Source organism: Grammomys surdaster, unplaced genomic scaffold, assembly GCF_004785775.1.
Source record: "Grammomys surdaster isolate TR1022 unplaced genomic scaffold, NIH_TR_1.0 126182, whole genome shotgun sequence".
Lineage (NCBI taxonomy): Eukaryota > Metazoa > Chordata > Mammalia > Rodentia > Muridae > Grammomys > Grammomys surdaster.
The window spans coordinates 1,879,821-1,898,882 of NW_021620988.1; the positions used below are offsets into that span (position 1 = coordinate 1,879,821).

Here is a 19,062-nt window from a genome sequence, read left to right on the forward strand (position 1 = left end):
AGACAGACTGTGCAACATACACTGGCTGAGACCTTGCAGCACTCCTCCTGTCATAGCCCCGTAAGTGCTGGGATTGTAGCACAGCCACAACCACTTTATATTCATTTTTGAATCAGTTTTTATTGTATTGAAAGTTTCAGTTTTTCAACAGAAAAATCTGTGAATTTAAAATGAAAAAGATTAAACTGAAGGGTTAACAGGTTCTAACACAAGATTTGCATGGAAGACTCTCGAGAAATTTTTATTTTCAGTTTTCCTAAAGTTTCAGTATTCTCTCTAGTCATAATCTGTAATGGAAAAAAAAATAAAGCATTGTATTGATGTCCTCAGGTCCTTCTCAACGGATAATGTGTTGGTCACTGGGAACTTTCTAGTTAATGACATAAAGCCTCAATTCTGACAAGAATTTTAAGAAGGAAAATCTCTAGAAGCTGCTCCTGGGGTTGGATACATGCCATGATGCTTGTTACTGTTACCTAATATAGTTGTTAAAACTCGTCCAAGTGACTGATTTAAGTGAGCTGACCCTTCTAGATCTCAACATTTAACACTGCACCGTGTAAATCTGCCTCGAAGGTTATTGTGCTTTTTGTGTATCACATAGTTAAGACGGAAGTATAAGTGAATGAAGATTCTAGTTACCATTTTTAAGACAATCTTGAGGTCCTGAATCCAATGAGAAGTGATGAATCTCGAGTGAGCTCTCTGGGAGAGAGGTAAATGGAGCATAAAAGCCACGCTGAGGCAATGTAGCTTGCAAAAGTCTTCCATGTCCTTCAGGGTTAAGCAATTACCTGTTTTCTGAAGGAAATAAAGATGGTGAACCGAGAACAGCAGGCTGGGAGACAACACACTCAGTTTTCAGAAGGACAAACTCTGGAACCAAGCTCCCTATGTGAGAATTCCTCAACCACATATTCTCTACTTCAGAGTCAGTATGTAGCCAGAAACTATGCTGCATTTAAACATGCTTGAGGTAAACGAGAAAGGAAGCTTCTAGCTTTGTAGCAATTGGTGTATGGCATGATTAAGTACTTCAGGGACACCATGTTTAAGCTACCAAACCAGGTGATAAAGGAAAGGTTTCATAGGACGTTGAGTCGTTGGGGCTACATAATAAGTACTCTCTTCTATCCGTGTGTCATATTCTAAGGCAATACTATGAACTACCAGCATGAGGTCAGCAGGCTAGTGATGCATTTGAAACATGTAACTGCAGAATGACAACAAGGATAAATAAGTAGACATATTTAGCATCATGGGACAAGGACACCTTCACTACTGTCAAACATTTTTGGCTTGTTAGAGCAAGAAGACTTCATTGGGACATTTCTAGGATGACAGAGAGGGTCTAATGGTTGGAACTTCCAAAGAAAAAAGTTTGACTCACTATCATGATTTTGGGATGATTTAAAATAAGATGTCTAATCACATAGAAAAATTTCATTAAAAATTATATTTAAGGAGATACTATAAAGCAAAATATTAAAAATCTTTCCCTGTCCATTTGTGAAATCAAGAAAGTTAATGGGATTCTTAAGCTGAGATTCCATAGTACTCAGATTACATAAACATAGTGTATGCACCTGTGTGTTTACCTATGTGCCCATGAGCACATATATGCAGAGATGAATGTTTAGTCATAGTTAAACCTCAACTGGCCACCAGATTCTTGACACTTTTTGCAATGAAGATACCTAAGAACAGTAGTCCCTCCCCAGCTAGTAGGGTATCAAGACACCACAATGTGAGAGTATATTTTATCAGTGAGAACTTTCCACTAGCTAAATCTTAATTCAGTCTACATTATTATTTAATATCTTGAGATAGAGGACTGTTACTCTCAAAGGCATAAAGTCAAATCTTTAAAATGTGGACTAGAAATAACAATATCTATCTTGCAATGCTTTCCTGAATATTTCATGCACTGTGCACAGAAAACAACAAAGCACGTAGTAGGTAGTTTCTCCTTTGCCTGCCTGTGAGTGACTTAAGCTAAATAGGTCTTACACAAAAGACCTGTATGTAACACTCTACATCATTGAAGAGTATAGTTCTTTATAACAGGAATTGTATGGATTTTCCTATTTTTGGAGTTCATATAAACAAGAGATAATACTAGTGCCACATGGGGAAAATGGTAGGTTAAAAAATAATTTTAAAAAGCAACAGTAGAAATCAATAGTGTATCTGAGTGTAACAGCCTGTATCCCAGTGTAACAACCTGTATCCCAGTGACCAACCACACCTGTTCGACTTTGGATATCTGTGGAGATGCTGAGTTCTCTCTGTTTTCTAAGTAGCAGTGGTACATTTCCAAGAAGAGAGAGCATGAGGTGACACAAAAGACACGTCGGATGTCAGATCCTTCTGGCCAGAGTTCCTTCAGCAGAGATACAATTTCACATACCTGACACAGTAGAAAATGGTAACAGGTCATGACATGTAGAAAACTATATTTACTCATCAGTGATTGTATAGTAAGAAATGAGTTGATGTGGAAACTGGAGCTATTTCCACTAAAAAGAAAAAATTACAAGTAAAACTAATAAAATTATTTTAAAACATTTTAACGAAACTGTTAACAAATACATGCACATAAAAAAACCTATAAATCAACAAGAAAATCCATGACTCTTTCAATAATTATTCTCTAATGAAACACAAATAATGAGAAAACAGGAAAAAAATGTTTAATTCTTTAGTAATTTACCAACTCCAAGGTTTTTTACTTTTGTGTTATCAAGTGCTTTTTCATCTTTTAATACTTTAATAACAATTTCAGAAATTAAGGTATGCAACTCCTCACATGCTTTCCTAATGAGGTTATAAACACACAAAAGTTTAGGTAATGGCATAGGACAATACATTTAATTGCCATTCAATATACTAACATTTCTCATCTAAGTTCTAAAGAGCTAAACTAAAAGAACAATCCAAAATCAAAAGACACATGCATGCAGGTGTTCATAACAGAATTACTTGTAAAAGCAAACCTTCAAACCATTTAAATGTTTGGCACTCAAAAAATATGTCCATACATCCATAAAATAACACTTGTACAAATTTTAATGAAGTCACAAACTATGTGTGCAATAATTTAGAAAAGTAACAAAAAGGCTGTACATCCAGCATAGCCTGACTACTGTAAAATACATTGATGTCACTTAAAAGATAATCAAAAAGTGTGAGTCTTGCCTCTGAGTAATGACATTATACAACCCAGACATAATAAGAAAAAGTATTGAGAATATCAAGACCATCACATTCTTGAATCTAAATGCTATACTTCTATTGATGAAATTTAAATATACCCTGTATTCCTATGTGTACCAAGGCACTGGGTTACTCACAAAAAAATTTATGCATTCTAGACTTTATTTTTTAATGTTTTATGATTATGAATATGACCATATGTATATATGTATATATACATGTACCTGGTGCCCATGGAAGTCAGTAAGAGATTCCCTGGGATTGGAGTACAAATGAATTGTGAACTGCTATGTGGGTACTAGACATGGACCTAGGATCTTCTGCAAAAGAGTTGGTTCTCTTATCACTGAGCTACACTTTCCAGGCATTTTCTTAAAACACATGTGTACATAGCAGTGTGGGTAATCTACATGATTAAAAGTAACTCATATAATAGCAATCAACTTTCTGAAAGTACTGAGTGCTTTTATGGGTGTTTTGCACAAAATCACCTCTTCTACATTAGTTAAAAAAGGAAAATAGGGCCCCTGCCGGGTCCTTTGGGCTGGGGCAGACACAGAGTTGGTCTGCTCCTGTGACAATACCGAATCCTGAGCCATCCTAGAGGAACGACTGCACTCAGAGCAGTGAGCAAGAACCCCATCTCACTCCCTACGCCTCAGAGTTACATCTGGGAGCCAGGGACACTCAGGACCCACCAGCTACCCAAACCCTGCCCCTCCGGAATTCAACTTCCCTTCTGCCCCTGCCTAGTTCTTTTGGCTGGGGCAGACACATAGCTGGTCTGCTCCTGTGGAGATACTGAATCCTGAGCCATCCTGGAGGAACCACTGCACTCACAGCAGAGAAGCCACTGCACTCAGAGCAGCAGACACCTAGCTGGTTTGCACTTGTGGAGACATCATATCCGGAGCCATCCTAGAGGAACCACCACACCCAGAGCAGAAGGATTTCCAGATCCTAGAGGTGGCCTGAGTCCCAGGAGTTCTTCCACCCAGGAGATTAGGATCATAAGACCACAGAGACATCTGGACTCTGAGGAGCTCTGACACAAGCAAGATAACTAGAAAGACAGACTCCAGTCTTACACAGTGAGGGCAGGTAACAATAGAGTTAACCAGATGGTGAAAGGCAAGCACAAGAACATAAGCAACAGAAATCAAAGTTACTTGGCATCATTAGTACCCAGTTCTCCCAATATAGCAAGCCCTGGACACCCTATCACACCGGAAACGCAGGATTCAGAATTAAAATCACTTCTCATGATGATGATAGAGGATTTTAAGAAGGACATAAGTAACTCCCTTAAAGAAATACAGGAGAGAACAAATAAACAGGTAGAAGCCCTTAAAGAGGAAACACAGAAATCCCTTAAAGAACTGCAAGAAAACTAAAAGAAGGAATTAAACAAAAACATTCAGGATCTGAAAATGGAAACAGAAACAATAAAGAAATCTCAAAGGGAGACAACCATGGAGATAGAAAACCTAGGGAAAAAAATCAGGAGTCATAGACACAAACATCACCAACCAAATACAAGGGATAGAAGAGAGAATGTCATGTGCAGAAGATACCATGGAAAACATTGACACAGCTGTCAAAGAAAACGCAAAATGCAAAAAACTCCAAACCCAAAACATCCAGGAAATCCAGGACACAATGAGAAGACCAAACCTAAGGATAATAGGTATAGAAGAAAGCAAAGATTCCCAACTTAAAGGGCCAGTAAATATCTTCAACAAAATTACTAAGGAAAACTTCCCTAACCTAAATAACAAGATGCCCATAAACATACAAGAAGCCTACAGAACACCAAATAGACTAGACCAGAAAAGAAATACCTCCCGTCATATAATAATCAAAACATCAAATGCACAAAAACAAAACAAAAAAAATACTAAAAGCAGTAAGGGAAAAAGGTCAAGTAACATATAAAGGCAGACCTATAAGAATTACACCAGTCTTCTCACCAGAGACTATAAAAGCCAGAAGAGCCTGGACTGACATCATACAGACCCTAAGAGAACACAATTGCCAGCCCAGATTACTATACCCAGCAAAACTCTCAATCACTATAGATGGTGAAACCAAGATATTCCATGACAAAACCAAATTTGCACAATATCTTCCCACAAACCCAGCACTTCAAAGGATAATTGATGGAAAACGCCAACACAAGGAGGGGAACTACAACCTAGAAAAAGCAAGGAAGTAATATTCCAACAACCCCAAAAGAAGATAGCTATACAAACATAATTCTACCTCTAATAACAAAAATAATAGGAAGCCACAATCATTTTCCTTAATATCTCTTAACATCAGTGGACTCAATTCCCCAATAAAAAGACACAGACTATCAGACACAATACACAAACAGGACCCAGAATTTTTCTGCATACAAGAAATGCACCTCAGTGACAAAGACGGACACTACCTCAGAATAAAAGGATGGAAAACAATTTTCCAAGCCAATGGACCCAAGAAACAAGCTGGAGTAGCCATTCTAATATCAAATAAAATTGACTTTGATCCAAAAGTAATCACAGAAGATAAGGAAAGACACTTCATACTCACCAAAGGAAAAATCTACCAAGCTGAACCTTCAATTCTGAACATCTATTCTCCAAATGCAAGGGCACCTACATACATAAAAGAAACTTTGCTAAAGCTCAAAATACACATTACACTTCACACAATAATAGTGGGGGATTTCAACACCCCACTCTCAACAATGGACAGATCATGGAAACAGAAACTAAACCGAGACACTTTAAAATTAAAAGAAATTATGAACCAAATGGACTTAACAGATATCTATAGAACATTTCATCCTAAAACAAAAGAATATACCTTTTTCTCAGCACCTCATGGTACCTTCTCCAAAATAGACCATATAATTGGTCACAAAACAGGCCTCTACAGATACAAAAAGATTGAAATAATCCAATAATCCCTTGCATCTTATAGATCACCACGGACTAAGACTGCTCTTTAGTAATGACAAAACCAATGGAAAACCCACACGCACATGAAAACTGAACAACTCTCTACTCAATGATGACTTGGTCAAGGAAGAAATAAAGAAAGAAATTAAAGACATTTTAGAATTTAATGAAAATGAAGGCTTGTCATACCAAAACTTGTGGGACACAATGAAAGCAGTGCTAAGCGGAAAACTCATAGCTCTAAATGTCTACAAAAAGAAACTGGAGAGAGCATACACCAGCAACTTGACAACATACCTGAAAGCTCTAGAACAAAAAGAAGCAAATACACCCAAGAGCAGTAGAAGGCAGGAAATAATCAAATTAAGGGCTGAAATCAACCAAATAGAAACAAAAAAAAAAAACTATACAAAGTATCAACAAAACCAGGAGTTGGTTCCTTGAGAAAATCAAGAAGATAGATTAAACCCTTAGCCAGATTAACCAGAGGGCACAGAGACAGTATCCAAATTAATAAAATCAGAACTGAAAAGGGAGACATAACAACAGAACTTGAAGAAATTCAAAAAATCATCAGATCCTACTACAAAGGCCTATACTCAACAAAACTGGAAAACCTGGATGAAATGGACAACTTCCTAGACAAATACCAGGTACCAAAGTTAAATCAGGAGCAGATAAACCATCTAAACAGTCCCATAACCCCTTAGGAAATAGCAGCAGTCATTAAAAGTCTCCCCACTAAAAAAAAACCAGGACCAGATGGTTTTAGTGCAGAATTATATCAGACCTTCAATGAAGACCTAATACCAATTCGCTTCAAAGTGTTCTACAAAATACAAACAGAAGGAACACTACCCAATTCATTCTATGAAGCTACATTTACACTCATACCCAAACCTCATAAAGACCCAACAAAGAAAACGTCAGACCAATCTCCCTTATGAACATCGATGCAAAAATACTCAATAAAATTCTAGCAAACCGAATCCAAGAACACATCAAAATAATCATCCATCATGATCAAGTAGGTTTTGTCCCAGGAATGCAGGGATGGTTCAATATTCAGAAATCCATCAGTGTAATCCACTATATAAACAAACTCAAAGGAAAAAACCACATGATCATCTCACTAGATGCTGAGAAAGCATTTGACAAAATTCAACATCCCTTCATTATAAAAGTCTTGGAAAGATCAGTAATTCAAGGCCCATACCTAAACATAGTAAAAGCAATTTACAGCAAACCAGTAGCCAACATCAAACTAAATGGAGACAAACTTGAAGCAATACCACTAAAATCAGGGACTAGACAAGGCTGCCCACTCTCCCCCTATCTATTCAATATAGTACTGGAAGTCCTAGCCAGAGCAATTAGACAACAAACACAAGTCAAAGGGATACAAATAAGAAGAGAAGAAGTCAAAATATCACTATTTGAAGATGATAGGATAGTATACTTAAGTGACCCCCAAACTTCCACCAGAGAACTCCTAAACCTGATAAACAACTTCAGCAAAGTGGCTGGTTATAAAATCAACTCAAAAAAATCAGTAGTTTTCTTCTACATGAAAGATAAACAAACTGAAAAAGAAATTAGGGAAATGACACCCTTCACAATAGTTGCAAATAATATAAAATACCTTGGTGTGAATCTAACCAAGCAAGTAAAAGACCTGTATGACAAGAACTTCAAGTCCCTGAAGAAAGAAATCGAAGAAGATCTCAGAAGATGGAAAGATTTCCCATGCTCATGGATTGGCAGGATTAATATAATAAAAATGGCCATCTTGCCAAAAGCAATCTACAGATTTAATGCAATTCCCATTAAAATCCCAACTCAATTCTTCACAGTGTTAGAAAAACTCTAACTCTCATTTGGAATAACAAAAAACTCAGGATAGTGAAAGCTAATCTCAACAATAAAAGAACTTCTGGAGGAATCACCATCCCTGACCTCAAGCTGTACTACAGAGCAATAGTGATAAAAAAAAAAAACAAAAAACCTGCATGGTATTGGTACAGAGACAGGCAGGAAGATCAATGGAATAGAATTGAAGACCCAGAAATGAACCCACACACCTATGGTCACTTGATCTTTGACAAAGGAGCTAAAACTGTCCAGTGGAAAAAGGACAGCATTTTAAACAAATGGTGCTGGTTCAACTGGAAGACAACATGTAGAAGAATGCACATTCATCCATTCTTATCTCCTTGTACAAAACTCAAGTCTAAATGGATAAAGGACCTCCACATAAAACCAGATACACTGAAACTAATAGAAGAGAAAGTGAGGAAGAGCCTTGAATACTTGGGCACAGGGTGAAAGTTCCTGAACAGAACACCAATGGCATATGCTTTAAGATCAAGAATTGACAAATGGGACTTCATAAAATTGAAAAGTTTCTATAAGGCAAAGGACACTGTCAATAGGACAAAATGACAACCAACAAATTGGGAAAAGATCTTTACCAATCCTACATCTGATAGAGGGCTAATATCCAATATGTACAAAGAACTCAAGAAATTAGACTCCAGACAACCAAATAACCCTATTAAAAAATGGGGTATAGAGATTAACAAAGAATTCTCAACTGAGGAAACTCGAATGGCCTAGAAGCACCTAAAGAAATGTTCGTTATCCTTAGTCATCAGGGAAATGCAAATCAAAACAACCCTAAGATTCCATCTCACATCAGTCAGAATGACTAAGATTAAAAACTCAGGAGATAGTAGATGCTGGCGAGGGTGTGGAGAAAGAGGAACAACACTCCCTCATTGTTGCTGGGACTGCAAGATGGTGCAACCACTTTGAAAATCAGTCTGGCAGCTCCTCAGAAAATTGGACATAGCCTTACCGGAGGATCCAGTTATACCACTCCTAGGCATATACCCAGAAGATGCTCTAACATATAACAAGGACATATACTCAACTATGTTCATAGCAGCTTTATTTATAATAGGCAGAAGCTGGAAAGAACCCAGATGTCCTTCAACTGAGGAATGGATACAAAAAATGTGCTACATTTACACAATAGAGTATTACTCAGCTATTAAAAACAATGAATTCAAGAAATTCCTAGGTAAATCCATAGAACTAGAAAATATCATCCTGAGTGAGGTAAGCCAATCACAAAAGAACACACATGGTATTAACTCACTGATTACTGGATATTAGCACAGAACCCTGAATTACCCAAGATTCAACTCACAGACCACCCGAAGCTCATGAAGAAGGAAGACCAAGTGGGGGTGATTCGGTCCTTCTTAGAAGGAGCAACAAAATACTCAAGGGAGCAAATATGGAGACAAAGTGAGGGACAGAAAGTGAAGGAGGGGCTGTATGAAGACCATTCCACCTGAGTATCCATCCCATGTGCAGTCACCAAAGGTAGATGCTGATGTGGAAGTCAGGAAGTGCATGCTGATAAGAGCCTGATATAGATGTCTCCTCAGAGGTATGCAAGAGTCTGACATATTCAGAGACAGATGCTCATAGCTAACCATTGAACTGATCAAGGGGTTCCCAATGGAGGAGTTAGAATGAAGACTGTAGGAGCTGAAAGGGTTTGCCACCCCATGAGGAGAGTAGCAATACCAACCAACCAGAGCTCCCAGGATGTAAACCACCAGCCTGGGAGCTCTTAGGGAGGTATCCATGGCTTCAGTTGTATATGTAAGTGTGGAGGGCCCTGCTGGGCATAGGTGGGAGAAGAGATCCTTGGTCTCATGTAGGCTGGATGCCCCAGGGGGTGGGAATTTGAGGGTGGGGGGGTGGGAGTCGGGTGGGTAGGTTGGGGTACATTGACAGAGAAGCAGGAGGAGGGGTGAGGGGATAGGGGGTTCCTGGGTAAGTGGGGGATGGAGTAAGGGGATAACATATGAAATGTAAATAAAACATCCAATAAAAAAAAAGGAAAATAGTAGTCCTGGAAAATAGCAATGCAGAATATGTATAAAGAAGAAATAGGATGGCACAGCTGGAGATGTCCAGTTCCCTGTCATACTTGTAGTGACCGAGGAGAGATTTCAAAACCTTGCAAGAATAAATAAAAAGGACCTATATTATTAAACAGTGAATTAGAACAATCACAAGAAATACTGAATCTGCCCTAGATATGCAAATGCCATTTTTAAAGAAATGTTTTTCATCAGATATTTTTAAATGTTTTTTTTTAATTTTTAGATTGATTCATTTTATTTTATGTGTGAGTGTATTGCCTGCACATATTTGTTCTTGATGCCCACCGACATCAGAAAAAGGCATCAGATCCCCTGTTACTGGAGTTATGGTTGAGAACCACCATGTGGATGCTGGGAATCTAACCCAGGTCCTCCACAAGAGCAGCCCCTGCTCTTAACAACTGTACCAACATTCCTGGCCCAAATTTTAAATTTTCTATTAACTCATTCATGCAAGAAAAAAAAAAGACAGACTGAATTTATGTAATTTCTTTAAAATTTGAGTAAAACCAGTAAATATAATAAACTATGGAATATGATGAAAATTGTTGTCTTCCTATCAAAATCTAGGTGATGTAATGGTAGTAGTGTTCAGAGAAAAATCCTAACACTAAACAATATTTAACAGCAAAAAGTGAGAAGATACTTTCCTCCAAAAAAAAAAAGATGAAAGTAATAAGAAAATCAAAAATAAAAGACAAAATCATAACCTACGAGAATAAAAGTCTATATATCTAATTCAAACTCAAACTGAAATTACAGAACCATTATTAAACTAATAAGAAAAATGACAAATGTATGAAATAAAAATAGGACAGAGAATAACACTGAGTCAGAAAACAATTGCAAAGCTTTTTAAAAGTCTACTTTAGAAACTTTGATGGAAACAAACTTGAAAAAGTGAAGTTGCTAATTTCCTGGAACAAAGTATAAAACTGATTCTCTTAGAATTAGTAGGCTTAAGTAAACCAGTATCAATGAGCTACCAAAAAATGACTAAGAAAACATCTGGTCAAATAAACAGCAAGTTTTAAATAGAGAATTTCAAAGAAGCCTGAATAATTCCAGTGATCTAGACAGTATTTCGGGATATTAAAAAGGAAGTGCTAACATTCTAATATTTTCCATGAGGAACATAAAACCTTACAAATCAATATTACACGATACAAATGATGAAAATTAAAGTATCACAATGCTAACTAAGGCAAAAGTTGAACAGGAAATACAGCAAACAGAACCCAAGACCATATAAACAAAACAATACACCATGATGAAGTATATACATACCAGGGATGCAGTATTAGAGAATGTGTTAAGGCAATGTGACAAAAGAAAGCTAAGGGATTGTGGGACTGTAGGATTGTGCTATATCTACACTAATACATTCATGAGATAAACAATAGGAGAAACTCAGGGCCATATTGCTTACATCAAGTCTAAAAACATTTATCTTAATCCTACTTAAAAGGGGAGACATTTTTACACTGCTCAGGAACAGGGAAAAGGTGGCTAGTATTTTTCCTACTCTCCACTGCTACAGTAGGCTATTACTATATCCATTAGACCAGAGAAACTCTGGAAGTTTGCTGGTCTCAAGGTGAAACAGTAGGAGTTATACACAAAGTTATATTCTGACCTCCATACACACAGCACATGTGCCTGTGTGTGCACACACACACACACACACACACACACACGCATACACACACATTTCTAAAAATATAGTTCAACTAAAAAGTGTTTTTCCAAGTTCTATTACCTCTTCTTCCATATCATTGAATTTTAAATCTCCGAACAGAGGTGTTAAATCCATATCTCTGTAGTTTTTCAACTGTTGAATCAGGCTTTCATAAACAATCATAATCTCTCTCTCATTCTGCAAAACAAAGTATGAAATTTGTCATATATAAAGTTATTATTTCCCAATGACAAAATTTAGAAATTTAACGTACTCTCATGTTACAATGCAATTCTCAATTTAAAATTTACACTAATGTAATTGAGGATGGTCAGCAATGTTCACATACATTTCCAGGCAATACTTGTTTACCTTTCCTTTGAAAATAGCACCTTATCTTAGCAGTTTCACAAAGGCATACATAATGTAAAATAATATAAAATGTACAATTCAGTGACTTAGAAAATCAACCATTATCATAATGTAATGTATTTGCAAACCTCCCCTCTAAAAAAAATTCAGTGTTTCAGTAAGAAAAATTTCAACCAAGCACCTAAGAGGCTAGACTCTCTTCCCATAGTCGTCAGTGGCACTGGAAACCATTTTGAACAACAGTTTCAATGGTACTGTATTTTAAATTCTATTTCAAGTAGGCTTCAAATTAGTTAATGTTGAAGGATATTTGTTCACACTATGAACCCCAAGATTGTATTGTTTACTGGAAAAACCAGTTTCTAGTTGTGGTGTGATTCAGCCTTAGCACATACCTTTAATTCCTCTGGCTGGAATACAGACAGACCCTTAGCACACACCTTTAATCTCAAACAATGAAGGAAAAATTAGTTTGTAGGTGGAAGGAGCCATATTCGAAAGTGACATCTAATTGAGTGGCAGACAAAGTGACCAATCAGAGAAAGGTCTGACAGAATAGGATAAGCCAACCCTCGGGAGAGAGGAATGGTGAATGGCAAGTTACTTGAGGAGCAGCAGGGAGGGAGGGAGGGAGGGAGGGAGGGAGAGAGGGAGAGAGACAGAGAGAGAGAGACAGAGAAAATTTTTACTGGGACAGTTTTTACAGAGACAGGTTTCAGAGAGAGAACTCGACGACACAGGTGAAAACAGAATGAGCCAGAGAATCAGAAGGAGCCAGAAGATTAGTTTGAGTCCAATCAGAGCAATTCAGGAGAAACGGAGAAATAACTAAGAAGGGATGATCTTATTCAACAGTAAGTCTCAGAGGCTGAAAATATTCTAGGCCTAGATTATACTATATGGGGGCTTGAAGCTTCCAGGACTAGGCCTAGGATAGCAGAGGCAGTAAGCCTCCAAGACAAGATGACAATTATTATAGGTAAATAAAGGTTACTTTTACAGGTTAATGTAAAAAAAAAAACTTTAAGGTGAATGTTAATGAATTATGGCCTAAACTATTTTATAAATAAAGCCCTCCATTTCTAGGCAGAAATTTACAAGTTTTCTCAGAACTCAGATTCAGAAACTCCTGTGAACAGAATACTATAAACTCAGGCTGAGTATGGTAGCACATGCCTTTAATCCCAGCATTTAGGGATACAGAGGAAAGTGGCTCTTCATGAGTTCTAAGCCAGCCTGGGCTACACAGTAAGACTTAGTCTATGAAAAGAAAAATGAACTACAACATAAATTCTGTATTTAATACTTCCCCTAGGTATAAAAATAGAGCCCTGGCCTGTTACTGCTCACAGTTAGCAGTCAGAGTTAGGAATACTTTACTGATAGGAATTCTAACAAAAGCAAGATAAACTACCTCATCATGTCACAACAACTATCTGCATGTTTGCAAATGTGTGATGGTGAATATGATATAATTCTCAAGGAGGGAGGACCCATGTTAACTTGTTCTAAAGCTACTTTGATAAGATATGGAATAATATCCATATGCAGAATTCACCTTAACTAGTAAAGAAATAAGCAAACTAGATTTATTTATAAAGTCTACACATACACTTTACTCTGGAATTTTCAACAAATTATTTCTCAAATATACTGATACAGAAAAATAATACCATCATGGAATTTGAATTGTAATTGTTTGAAAAGCAAATAATTTATTTACTGAAGTTATTTATAAGGAAATAAATCCATTTCTGTCTTTCCTTCTTTAGACTGCTCCAGTGTGTTCTCACTAAAGGTAACCACATAATCTATCATTTCACTAGCAGATCTCAGCAACAGAGCCACACCTTGGCCTCCAATTTCATGTCTTTCTGGCTTTTAGTAACTCGTATTTCACATACTACACAATGTTAGGACACACAGGACAGGGTGATATTGTTTCTCATAACATTTATATTCTATTCTACTACTCACTTGGTGTTGACGTTGAACAGGCTACTTGTTCAAGCATCTATTTCACTATCTTCAAATATAGATAATTCTTATGCTTGCCTCAAGGGATTTTGGTGACAGTTAAATGTGAATATTCCATGGGTTAAGAACTACTGTATGACAATTTCTCTATGTTGTCAATATTAGTTCATTGTTTTTGCTGTTAAACTGTATATATTTCTATTAAGTCTATAATAGTTTCTTTATTGCAGGTAGAGTCAATATTGAATCAAGAGAGTTACTATTTAAAGATTTATTTAATCTTTAGTTGTGTGTGTGTGTGTGTGTGTCTGTCCATCTGTTTGTCTGTCTGTAGGTATGTGCATGTAAATACAGTACACACAGAGGCCAGAGGTGTCAAATCTCCTTGGAGATGGAGCTATAGGCAGTTGTGAACTACCTAACATGGGTGTAGGACTAATATGCACTCTTAATCACTGAGCCATCTTTCCTGAATTAATTTAGACATGTTCATAAAATTCTAGAACATCATCTTTTAGACATACATTACCTCCTTGAAAAACAACTGCTTTGAATATGAGCTTTGCATAAAGTATGCATAAAGACGAAGGGTGTCGGACGTTTGCCCTGAGAAGAGCACAATATTGACCTTTGCTGCCCAAGCCTTAATGACTACAAAGTTGAAAAGATGTGTCTGCAGGTCGTTCAGGCCTTCATCAGCCAGTATCAAGAAATATGGGCAACTCTGATCCAAGCAAATATTCCACTCTTCTGACAAGCAGTTAGAAAACTTAGTCCAAACTTCAACGGTGGTATTCTTCTGAAGATGCAAAATTAAAGCAGTCCTCAGTGTCAGAAGTTCAGGGACATTGAAGTATGCATATTCAGCATCCTGTAACAGAAGAGGTAAAGTATGTTATTTGAAAAGCATCATATAGTGTTTTACTAATTTACTAACTTAACACATAGTATTAAGATCACTGAAGGAATATAATACAGCCAATTATTTTGGGGGGTTATTTTTATGTCCCATAGTCATTAAATTGACCCTGGAATTTTGCTGTATCACAAATGTATTCTATAAATCACACTTTGGACTTGGGAGCATGGGTAGCCTGAAAACAATGTGATACTCAGAGTTCATCACACTTTGCCTTCCTGTATTATTATAATTACTCTCCCATCCGACCCCACTTCAAGAAGACAAAGTAGAGGAAAACTATAAAAACAGTAACTCAAAATTGTAAATTTTCTGAAATTGGGAGCTGAAGGGAAACATGATACTCTAGAGAATAATTCCAGATTGCAACGTTTCTTAAACAGCATGAGTTTTTCTCGGCAAACCAAAATTTGTACAACCAACTGTAAATGCAGAGCAGAACCCTGGCTCCTTGTGCAAAATTCTGCTGGCCAGCAATGCTCAGAAATATACACTAACGTGAGTTCCAAACTGAACAAACCCATGCTCGAATCCTAGTGTTGATTCTTAGCTGTTCTAACTATAGGAAGAGGAAGATATGGTTGTAGGTACATATACCTGTATTTGAAATTGTCCAAATTGTATTAATTAGACCAAATATGGAATTCTCTCATAAGTATTTATGACATAGCATAGAATACCAAAGTAGGGTTGGTTAGTTAGTTAGTTAGTTAGCTAGTTAGTTAGTTAGTTTGTGTGGGCTCAAATACACCCAACAATGTACTCTAATAAATTGCCTGCTGAGTTTGGAAGGCAGAGTAGTTCTCAGATGGAGGACTAGAATTGAGGCCACTGTAGAGAATTTCACCCATTGTTGTGACTCTGAGCCTGCTCAAGGAAACACTACAAACACCTCATGGCACTTGACAAAATAATCTAATTGTGTTTATTTTTGAACACTGCAATGCTAGGTCATTGTTCTTTCTCTTCTTCCCTTGAAATTTTCTAACTTTGCTTTGCTCTTGTTTGGTTTGGTTTGGTTTTGTCTTGTTTCTTTTTGGTGCTGGAAATTGAACCCACAGTCTTCCATGCACTAGACAAATCCTCCACCATAAAGCTGCATTTCTAGATATTTTTTTTTCTTTTAAGAGGGACTTTTCAAGTTGACTAGACTACTCAACTCACTGTGTGAGGTTCAGGTAGGCTTCAATCTTCAATCCTCCTGGCTTTAACCTCCAAATCATTTTCTGCACTTTTAAAAATACATTTTTACTTTCCAATCAGAGGTGAAAACATTTACAAAATTTTATAAAACCAATTTTAGTGGTAGCTGGGTGTGGTAGTACACATCTAAAATCTTTTCACTTGGAAGGTAGAGGCAAAGGATCATTGAGTCCAAGACCAGCTTCAGCAACAAGAGTCCTTGTCTTCAGTTAATTAAGTGAATTCCAGCTTTAGTCTTTAGAGAGTAAAAAACCCAGCTGGTCTGCGTTACCTTGAAGAAAACTATGGCAAAGTGTGCTCCTTTGCTAATAACATCCACCAGGTAGCGCTCAACCAAGTAGAAGAAGTGGAGACTCTGTCCTGGCTTAAGTGATGTCTCAGACACACATGTGATGAGCAAGGAGTCACCATCAATCAGAAAGAACTCAGATTCAACAAAATCATTGAATAAGCTGGAATAGCTAAAACAACAACAAAATAGAATTATAACAAAATCCAAATGTATGACATCATACCCCTAAACAGGAGTAGTGTTATTCTTTCATTATCATTAATCTCTTATCTCATTGAATACACAGTTACATATAATTACATGTCTTTATCCATAGAGACAGATGAAGATTAAAATAACCGTATAAGGCTAAATAACTCTACAGGAAGGGGGAATATTACACATTATTTCAAAATTCTTGATTACTGCAAAAATACTTACTCAGCCTTTGGCATAGTTTCCAAGATTGTGTCTGACATCATTTCTAAAACCCATGTGCATTTTTCTTCTAAAACAAGAAAGAGAATGGATCCTTTTCAGTGAATCTTTTTTAAGGGAGCTCATTCTTTTTATTTGAGAAATAAGAAACAGTGATGCAGTTATTTTAATATGTTAACTATTTAATATGTGCACCATATATTTTTTAATGCTATAAATAGTATTTGGAATCAAAAATTACCCATTCTTGTTGCCATCTGTGCTTCCAACCTGAACTGGGAAATATTAAAAATGTAAATATCCTTTACTCTGTTTCTTCTCAATGGTTGTTATTAATGAAATGGTGTATCTGCAAAGAAAGAGAAAAATTGATCAACTTTCCTATCAACAGAAGCGTCCAGAATGACTATATCTCTAACAAAAGAATAAGCATCAGGAATACAAGAATGAGCACATTCTCTGTGCACTCTGTTTTCCGAGAACAAAAACCAAGAAAACAACCATTAATCATATAATCATATATGCAATGGAAAAATTGCAAAGGAGACCAAGTCAAAGATGTGAGACAGTTCCAAAAAAGAAAATCAATCCCCCAAAAGAGTTCTAAAGGATTAAACAAGAATTAGGCAAAACAAAGGAAAGTAACAGTCCAGGCAGGGAAGAGAAGAACATCATATATTACATATGTAACAGCATATGGCATGAAGGAATGAACACCAAACCAGGTCCCTGTAAGAAACCAGGAGTCTGGAGTGGAGAGTGGGAGAAAATGCTTGATGTTCAGGAGATGGGGCTTGAGAGACATCAAAGCGTGCATGCATTTGGGCATTCATTATAGTTAGCTACTAAGGATTGAAAGGTGTGAAGGTATTGCATTTTGAAGAGCTTACTCCAGCACAGTACAGGGGTGAGAATAATGTTCTTGTCAGCAGACACAGAGAGACCTGCTGTTGGGCAAAGTAACAAGGGCAGCTTGGTGTAATCACAGGTTGAGGTAATAAGGCTGGAAAGGTGTGAGTTTGTTTGATGGCTGTTAAAAAAGGTTAAGTAGGACATAGATTTGACAACAAACCAAATCAGAGCAGAGAAGTGGGCTGTCAAGGATGACTCTGAAGATTCGGACTCAGGGATGAGAGATGTTTCCATAGGTAAGAGCACTTGATATGAAAGCATGAGGAACTGAGTTCAAAATGCCAGCACCCATGTAAAAACCCAGCATGGCTGCATATTTCTGTAACTAGCATTAGGGGCTGAAGACAGGCAGCTATCTGTTGCCCACTGACTAGTGAGTCTAGCTAAAATAGCAAGCTCCTAGTTTCATAACAGATCCCATCTGAAGGCAATAAAAAAAAATTGAGAAAAACACTCAGTAGCCTCCTTGGACCTCCAAATGAATATCCAAGGGCACATGGATGTATCACTCATGCACATGCATGTATCACACATACAATAACACACACACACACACACACACACACACATAATTGTAGTTTATGCAACAAGATAGATTAAGGCATTCTCTGATTCCAGAATCTTGGAATAAGGCTACAAGTCAAGCAAATGTCACTAACTCATTTATGGTCCTCCTTAATTTGATTGGCTTTGAGACTTACAATAAGCCATGTAATGTAGATTCTTAAATGTGAAAGACTAGAAGTCAAACACAAGGTCTCAACTATATCTGAATATATAGGTCATTCGCTCATTAATGATAAAAGGGGCCACTGGAACAAATGAGCTGCTTGGATGTAGAGAGACCACATCTAGAAGAAGTGAAGAGAACTAAATATATAACTCTGAAATTTACTAATCATTAGTAAATTGCCGGAAAGAGGAGACTGCACGCCAAGATGACATATTTTTGAGTGATAGTCAAATGCTCAGATGCCTTTTGTATAGCATGTCTAAGTATGTTAATAAGTAGATCTTATTATGTGATAATGAGAAAGATACATAGATAAATACATGAAAGATGATAGAGATGGGTAGACAGACAGATGATTGATAGATAGATAGATAGATAGATAGATAGATGATAGATAGATAGATAGATAGATAGATAGATAGATAGATAGATAGAT

At 36.9% G+C, this 19,062-nt stretch overlaps 1 protein-coding gene across 8 annotated transcripts in view; it reads right to left on the minus strand.

Moving 5' to 3' along the window:
• Window positions 1-19,062, minus strand: part of LOC114612741 (probable ATP-dependent RNA helicase DDX60) — a 146,498-nt gene that overhangs the window by 113,238 nt on the left and 14,198 nt on the right. For all 8 annotated transcript variants that reach the window (XM_028757764.1, XM_028757765.1, XM_028757766.1 and 5 more), the window contains 7 exons: window positions 17,223-17,330; window positions 16,985-17,051; window positions 16,544-16,733; window positions 14,680-15,021; window positions 11,883-11,999; window positions 2,249-2,410; window positions 643-801 (listed from right to left, as the gene is read on the minus strand). In XM_028757764.1, the coding sequence (XP_028613597.1) occupies window positions 643-801; window positions 2,249-2,410; window positions 11,883-11,999; window positions 14,680-15,021; window positions 16,544-16,733; window positions 16,985-17,051; window positions 17,223-17,238 (1,053 nt within the window). In that variant the 5' untranslated portion in view covers window positions 17,239-17,330. The remainder of the gene's footprint in view (window positions 1-642; window positions 802-2,248; window positions 2,411-11,882; window positions 12,000-14,679; window positions 15,022-16,543; window positions 16,734-16,984; window positions 17,052-17,222; window positions 17,331-19,062) is intronic.